This window comes from Fragaria vesca, linkage group LG6, assembly GCF_000184155.1.
Source record: "Fragaria vesca subsp. vesca linkage group LG6, FraVesHawaii_1.0, whole genome shotgun sequence".
Classification (NCBI taxonomy): domain Eukaryota; kingdom Viridiplantae; phylum Streptophyta; class Magnoliopsida; order Rosales; family Rosaceae; genus Fragaria; species Fragaria vesca.
In genome coordinates, this window is record NC_020496.1 from 12,883,603 (window position 1) to 12,891,932 (window position 8,330).

Sequence of the window (8,330 nt, forward strand, 5' to 3'; positions counted from 1 at the left end):
TTTTTACTTAATGGATTGTATCAAACAAATGGCTGATCATGAGACTTTTTACTTTATAATAGTTCGGATGCACACATATATATTAGTTCAGATATGGTAAGTTCTGATACCAAGTCGGTGAGCCGTAACTTGGTTGGTTAAGATGTTTAACTAACAACTTTGAGGTCATGAGTTTAAATCTCACTAGACATATGTAGAGTGTGGGAGTTATTAATAAATAAATAATAAAAAAAAGGGTCCTGATACCAAGACTTTTCAGTAAGTAATAAAAAAAACTAACTGCAGTAAAAACGTTGAAATAAAATGGTTCCTCCAGCTTTGTATTTTCAGAAAGTTTGAAAACTGTGTAATGCTGAGGCACCGGAAACCAGAGCATGGCTTCAAGCTCAGACGACGGCTTCATCACCGTCATATGCACAAACCCCAAAGCAACCGCCACCACCGCCACTGCAAGCACAGAAGTGTTTATCTCAGTCACAGATATCCAAAGCTGGGATTTGCCAGCAATTCTCAGTTGCCGATCACTCAAAGTTAAAGCTCATCGGAGCAGGTTCGTCGCTTCTCATTTCCTCACTCCTTTTCCGTTTACTTTGCCGGAAAAAAAGATTCATCACTGTGTTCTTGTTGCAGGCTCATCCATCACTCCTCGTATTTCCATGGACTCCTCACCGGCAGCTTCAGGTAAATCAATCTCGAATTCTCGATCACTAAATCAATTGATTGATTAGGTTCAAGCTTTCTGTGATTTAAATTCAACTTTGTTAGGGTTTGGGATTAGTTTCAGTAAGTAGATTGAAAGAAATGGATAAGTGTTGTTCAATATGAATTATCATGTCTGTGCTGACATTAGTGAATAGTGAATTAGTGATGCTCAAGTGTTGCTATAGTTGAGTTGTTTTGTAATTTTCGTGTAGCGAATCGGGACTGGACTGTATAGCAATTGAGTGGAACCTGGAAACTTTTGTAGATGTTTTGAATTGTATCTACGGCTGCGCGTTGGATGTTACATTTGATAACTTCCTCCCTCTTATTGAGGTAAAATACATTGATCCGGATTAGAGTTTTTTTTGTTTCTTTTATCTAGTAGTTCTCATCCAATGGGGGTTTCTTTCTCTTCTTTATTTACCAACAAATCATCCTCCCGCCATTATTAGAGAAAATTGCATTAATTGTGATACATTTGCAGGGTGCACTTTACTTTGGAGTGGTGATGCTGCTCACGAGATGTAAAACTTGGTTTTCTGAGGTTGCATCATCAGAGATGCCACCACAAATACAATTGGAGGACTTGATTTATATTTGGAGCTTTGGTTTAGAGCACGGTGAGAAACTATCTGAAATCACTAGTTTGATTAGAGCTGACAATTTTTCTCTAATTTCATTTTCTTTTTACTATCATGGACTCTAGTCTAACAGCTGAAATTGGTTACAGCCTGTGATTTTCTTCCAGAATTTTGTGCGAGCTATCTTGCGAGAAATTTTGTATGTTCTAAACCTAAGTTTAGTTTTTGTGCAACCTCCTTCTGCCCATTTATTTTTGTGGCGTTCACTTTCGTATACCCGGACTAGTTGTTCTGAATACAGGTAGGCCTGGATATAGTTCATACACAGGCCAGCCACTGCTCATAGACACATTTTGACTTGATAAGGAATAGACAATCATGTATCATTGTGATGTAATACTATTATTTAAGGATTGTATAGTTTCTCTGGATGACAATCGTGTTTCATGGTGATACTAAGGGATAGGAAATTACAAGGATATAAGGGCTGACAGTCGCCAAAATGGACTGGTAGAGGCAAAATGAACTGATAAGATTACTGAGATTAATGAAGGATATGGTGTTAGCATAATGAAAATAACATCATTGCATCAAGTACCTGGCATGTTACCTGTATTGATGGTGTGCACATGCACTCACTGACGTGTGGTTAGCGGCTACTACTGTTGGCTAGAGTGAAAACAGATGCTTACACATGTGTCTTTACAGATAAAGTTGTTGGCTTGTTGCTATTTGCTAAGGTTGAATGAGAACCGTTTTTCCTCAAGTTATATCCTAGAGATTTGTACCTTAATAGCTTGCAAGATTTATGCAATATTTTGTTGTCACTGTGCTCAGCCTGCTGTTATTGAATTTGACGGATTATGGTTTGTTTTTCAGATGTGGGCCATATCTATGAATTATTTTGTAGATATTCCATACGAATTATTATTATCGTGTGTGAAGAACATAAATTTGACTGTGGATAGGTTAGTTACCCTTTAATTAGCTTAGTACCTTTCCTAGACATCGTGGAACTCTGATATGTCAGACTCCTGGTTGTCTTTACAGTGAAATGCATCTTGCTGATGCACTTTTAATTTGGCTCGATGCTAAGACAGCAAGGATGGAAGGTTTGAATGGAAATGAAGATGACTGCACTTGCATTTTGGAACAGGTACATGTTAAAAATGTTTCAGTGTATTCATTAATGAAATACTTAACATGGGTGTTTGTAGATTACAGTCTTTCAATTAATTTATCTATTCTTGCTGTTGAACAGATTTGTACAACTCTTTTGCCGTTGTGGTTTGCTGCAGGTATGCTTGATCCTCGGATGTACAACAAAAAAAAACTGATAAATACGCCCTTTCTTTGTCACGTCCATTATTACATATTTGATTGGGTTCCTTTTTCAGAGAAAAGAAGTTCTTGTCATTTTTCTAAGTTTGCTGATGAGAGCATTAATTCAATTTTCAGACTACTGAAAATTCCATCCCCTAGCTCAATAATTGCCTTAGGAGATGGTCACTTGCATGATTTAAGGATTCGGCTGACAAAATTTTCTAAGGTAATTAGTTCTGATACTATCTCTATATAACACCCTTAGGAGGATGTCCCACACTTTGTTTTTCCGAGGGTTCATAAGATTGAAGATATAGCAAGTTTAATTTAGTTAAGAAGGGATAACTTATGCGCTTATGAAATGGTTAATCTGTTATATTATAGCGGCAATCTAGATCGTTGGGTAAAATATTCTAATATCTGTAGCTTTTGGCAGATAGTTTGTATAAATTTTCGTTGTGGTCTGCCTAAATTATTGTTAGACTGTTCAATTTCTGCCACTGCTTAATTTGGTCTTTTTCTTTGTGCAGAAAGTAAACCTTTCAAGTTGCCCGCAGATAACATCATTAATGATACTTTTGTCTGTGCTTCCTTCATCACACAATATTGGATCCACATTAAGAAGTATTGAACAGTCACCAATTAAGTTTGACCGTCTTCGCAGAGATCAGTGTTCATTATTACTGAGATCCCTGCCAATTCTGTCTTTTGAAGCAGTACAAGAAGTGGATATTTCCAAGTGTCCGAGGCTACAACTTGATACTGCTATTGAGTGCTTCTGCACATCATTTCCATCTTTAAGGACACTAAAGGCAGCTTTTCTTCTGAACTTCAACATAGAAACTCTCAGTCACCTGGTTCGGAAATGCCCTATGGTCTATGAAGTTGACTTAACTACTGACACTAGTCCAATTATAAAATCACAAGTATGCACTAGTCCAGACCCAATACCACAAAAATCAAATTTGTCCTTAAATGCAGGGTTAAATGACTTAAATCCTCTCTATATGAATCCCTTTCGCAAGTCTGGATTATTATTAGCAAAGCTCACACTGGAGGGGAGAAGCGATCTCTGTGGTGAGATAACTTTTTTGATCACTAGTTCTCCAAACCTTCTCATGATAGTTTATTTTTATTCTACAATGAGAGTGGCAGTGAATGCTCATCTGTTAAACATGTGGCAAACTGAGCTAGGAAAATATACACCATTCTATTCAGAGTAAGGCATGAGATCATTGTAGAGTTTACAAAAATGAAATTGGGCATATATATAGCAGGCCATTGATGAAAGTGATAATCTACATGTAATCTAGTGGGATATGGAATATTGAAATGTTCTATGCTGGTGTATGAATGCTGCAGTGGTGATAGTATCTAATTGTTGGATTTCTAATTTAGCAACTCCATGAAATTCCAATATCTGGGTACATATCGTGAATGCACAGTTGTGAACACCTGTAACCCATGTGTGGTATTTGTTTATTTTTTTATGTGCATCGCCTGGATATTTCATTGATTGTCGCACTAATTGTTCATTATTATGTTTATGGCAGATTCTGATCTCCAATATATATCTGATGTCTTTGTCTCCTTACAATACCTCAACCTTAGAGGGTGTATTTCATTAACTGATGTTGGCATCGCAAGTCTTCTTCTCAAATGTCGTAAGCTACATTCAGTTTTGGTTTGTGACACTTATTTCGGGGTGAATTCGGTCCTAGCTCTTTGTTCTAGCCCTTCATATTATATTGCTGGCCAATATATAGAAAATGAGCATTTGGAGCCCGTGGCATTTAATCTTCAAGCACTTCATATGGGTGGCTGCAACCGTGAGTGTCATTTCTATCTTGTTAGAATACCTTTTGACGTTTATATTTGCTGTTATCTGAACTACTGTTTCTCACATTTTATGAATTGAACACGTCAGTTATTCTCTTCACAATCTTATGATTGCACCTGTGTTCAAATGACTGCTTTGGTGATGGTTTGACATAAGTAATGATCTAAGATGTTGCAAATGCTTGCTAAATTAGTCCGATAAGTTGTAAACGTGGGCTCCTGGTTGAATCAAGTCATATCCTGATGATCTTTATAAAATAGAAAAATGGACTTAGGAATTGAAATGCCTAAAGTTCATGGGACCGCATGATGATCAATCCATCTTTCTGCTCAGGTGTGGAAGAACCATCTCTTCTAAAGATTATGTCTCAAATGCAAAAGTTGAAGACTCTATGCTTGCGCGATACCAACCTAGATGATGCTGCTCTATATAAGTTTGGAGGTTCATCCTTGGAGGTGCTTGACGTTTCTAATACTAAGGTAAATCGTGAAGTGTAGTGAACCTACTATTTTGTTTCAGAATCAACAGAAGACATATTAGTCTCTGAGCAGCCAATTGGAATTATGTACAAGACATTGATTGTTGATGTCTGAAGGCAAACTCATCTGCCTTGTCTTGTTTAGTCAGACACCCCCATGGCAAGAGTCATCTGCGTCCCTATCGACTTTCATCATTGCAACCATGGTAATTATGTGCTTGTAAATTGCAGGTTGCACAAGCTGCTTTAGCTCATCTTGTTGGTAGAAATCCAGGTTTGAAGTGTTTGAAACTGAGAGGCTGTAGAAATTTGTCTCAACAAGAACGTGACACTCAAAAAGGAGAATTTTCATCAGTCTATTCTTGCAGAGAACTACTTAACACAATTGGAAAAACTCTTATGTTGGAAGAAATTGCCCTTGGATGGGGATTTTCTTATTCCTCTTTGGAAGCTCTGAAACCTGCAATCTCATCACTGAGGAAAATAACAGTGGGCTTAGGTGGATCATTGGGTGAAGACTCACTGGGAAGACTACCAAACATTTGTCCTATGCTTGAGTCTATTGCTATTTACTTTCAGGTGATTGCTTGTGAACTACAAGAATATATGTCCTCTTTTACTTACACTGTTATTAGATGCCTTATCTGTTATTAAAAATATAAAATGCTAAAATGTTTTGTGGTAACTATTTGTGAAGATGTACATAAGAGACGTACTGAATTTTGTATTCCTCGTGCTCTCCATTATTGTCTGTTGAGATATGTTTTTGGTGAGGCTGCATTTTATTCATACTCTATTCATTTATGTACCTCAGTTGGCTCAGTAATATGAATTTATCTCTGTTCTTTACAGGTGTTATCTGATAGTATCATTCTGAAAATTATGGCAAACCTGAAAAACTTGCTAGTATTGGCTTTGTGTTACTGTATGGGTGATATATCTATTCTAAGCTTCAAATTTTGTGTCCCAAACCTGAGGAAGTTGAAGCTTGAGCGGGTGACCCCTTGGATGACAAACAATGATTTGGTTGTTCTTACTAAAAGCTGTGCGAATCTAATTGAGCTTTCATTGCTAGGGTGCGTACTTCTCAATTCAGGTCAGGAGTTTTCCTTTCAAAGGGATCACTTAAATATGCCGTATGCTTGGAAATCTAAGTCATGATTCAGTTTCTGCATAACAACCAACAAGGAGCCGAGACTCCGGTGCATGACCTGTTATTGGTTTCTTTCAAGTTTCAAGTGCATTGTGTGGATTTCATTAATTATCTCATTTATGTGTTGGTTTACTTCTAGAGCAAGTAAAATAAAGAGCTTGTTTTGAGTAACGGGAGATGATTGATATGCCATACAACCTTTCTCTTCCTGCCTTTCTTGCAGAGTCTCAACAAATAATCTCACATGGATGGCCCGGCTTGGTTTCTATTCATCTCGAGGTTTGCCTGGTTCAGTTTTCTCATGACTTATTACCAAATATCTGTTGAAGCATGACCAGTAACTATTTGCAAATGGGCATGCTGCCTTTTGAGTTTCTGGTCTGACTCTGAATGAGCTGGGGGAACATTTAATTACCCTTGTTCTGACTATGTGAAGGAAAGTGTGTAAATAATGGATATATTGCTTCTCTGAGTCAAGTGCTTTTCAGCCAACAAAGTAGTTAAGCACTTAAGTGTCGATGTTTGAATTCATTTAATACAATTATCAGTTCTCATAGTGTCTTTAGGAGGTTTTCTTGCAATAATTTTACAATGGAAGACTTGGTATGGTATAAGATGGTGTCGGTTATATATACTTTTGCATGTTTACAGACGTGATCAATTTTGTTGTGCAGGAATGTGGTGAAATGACAACAAAAGGGGTTTCTTCTCTTCTTGACTGTAAAGCTCTTGAAGATCTCATGCTGCGTCATAATGTGAGATTCCATGACTGTTTCCTTTCATCCGGCATTGATGTATATGCAATTGGAATATACTCTGATAACATAATGAACGCGCTTTTGTGGTGCTGGATTGTACAGGGTCCTGGGATAAAGAAAAGCTTTATTTCCCATGCTGTTTCAAAGGTGATGATGAAATTATTGTATTGCCGTTCTTGATATCAGTTAGAGGAATCAAGCTTAACAACTTTTTGCCTTTCATGTTGGTTTCAGTTGCCACTGCTTAGGAAGGTGTCATTAGATATGTGTGATGCAAGTGAAGGTGAATTTGAAATTCCTGATGTAAGTCTTGCAGTTATGTCTATTAGTTCTATTACTCCCTTTCATCCTCTCTCTCTCTCTCTCCCCTTTGGATTACGTGGTCTAATCTATTTTATTTGCCACAGTATGCTGACAGGTATTTTCTAAGTACTGTGAAGATCGCTAGATGTAAATCTCAGAGGTACGGTCTGGATGTTCAGTTTGTCGAGGCTCGTAGGAGGCCTGTACACAAAGAAACACTTGTGGTGGTATGGAACAGCAAGACTATCAGTAGGACAGTGGTGAAGGAAAGGCTGTAATGCTCTAAGCTCAGCGATGTAGAGGTGTACCAACTGCCTTATCATGTATTTACGCTGTACAATTTACTTTGTCGAGTACTTTTGAGGTAAATTAAAGTGTATAGTGCACAAAAGGTCATGCCATGAAGCTGGAACTGAATTTTGTGATATACTTTGTGTTTGTAACTTGGGTCCTTACTGTTTCTGAATGCATCATGAATTTGATCACCACTGCCTATTACTAATACAAGCGGAGAAGAATATGAATGATATGCCAATTTGTTGAGCCCGTGTTTAAAATCTCACAAATAACTTCATCCTTTAAAACTGAAAAGCAGGAAAAGAGAGAGGGGCACTTGCTGTAAGACTTGATGAAATATTGTACATGTCTAGATTATTCTCATATCAATGCCAAACATATCACCCTAGTATGACCGTAGTCTGGGCACAAGTACAACTGCGTGACAATGACTAAAAACTCGTCGGCGTGTATCCAACCGATCGCAGATCATATAGACTCATGCACATCCATGGTAAACTTCTTCATCTTTACCGTTTGGGAAGAGAGCAAATTGAAGAAGTAGAATTCCTTCGTATCAAGCTTGTGCCTCACTTAATTTTTTTTTGGAAAAAATTCAGTTTACTATCCTGAACTTTAGGTCTAAAATCAGTTTGATACCTCATCTTTTTTTTTAGTCAGTTTCATACCTAAACTTTCAAAATGACATCAATCTCGACTAAAATGACTAAAATAGCCCTGGTTAATCTTTTTACCCTCTCTCTCTTTCCCTACCTACAAATCCATCACATGGCCGGCGCCGGCATCCACCCCTACCACCAGCAATGGGCCCCGACGGCAGCCCCTCCTCCTCCCCCGGCCGTTGCGACGGCGCTGCCAGAGAGAGAGAGGGTAAAATGATTAACTAGGGCTATTT

At 37.9% G+C, this 8,330-nt stretch overlaps 1 protein-coding gene across 1 annotated transcript; it reads left to right on the forward strand.

Annotated features, from left to right (window-relative positions):
- The first annotated feature begins 374 nt into the window (after window positions 1–374).
- Window positions 375–7,574, forward strand: LOC101292621 (BTB/POZ domain-containing protein FBL11-like). The gene is made up of 19 exons (XM_004305308.1): window positions 375–550; window positions 631–681; window positions 915–1,035; window positions 1,187–1,322; window positions 1,433–1,482; window positions 2,163–2,251; window positions 2,334–2,439; window positions 2,545–2,581; window positions 2,681–2,832; window positions 3,137–3,532; window positions 4,150–4,435; window positions 4,780–4,925; window positions 5,156–5,503; window positions 5,777–6,020; window positions 6,301–6,356; window positions 6,752–6,832; window positions 6,938–6,982; window positions 7,070–7,138; window positions 7,243–7,574. The coding sequence occupies exons 1-19, from the start codon at window positions 375–377 to the stop codon at window positions 7,414–7,416; spliced, it is 2,763 nt and encodes a 920-aa protein (XP_004305356.1). The 3' UTR covers window positions 7,417–7,574.
- Window positions 7,575–8,330: the final 756 nt, after the last annotated feature.

Coding starts and splice junctions, on each gene's coding strand:
- LOC101292621 (XM_004305308.1), top strand. CDS start 375: ATGGCTTCAAGCTCAGACGACGGCTTCATCACCGTCATATGCACAAAC. Junction 1,483..2,162: donor GCTATCTTGCGAGAAATTTT/GTATGTTCTAAA, acceptor TTTGTTTTTCAG/ATGTGGGCCATATCTATGAA. Junction 2,440..2,544: donor GCACTTGCATTTTGGAACAG/GTACATGTTAAA, acceptor GCTGTTGAACAG/ATTTGTACAACTCTTTTGCC.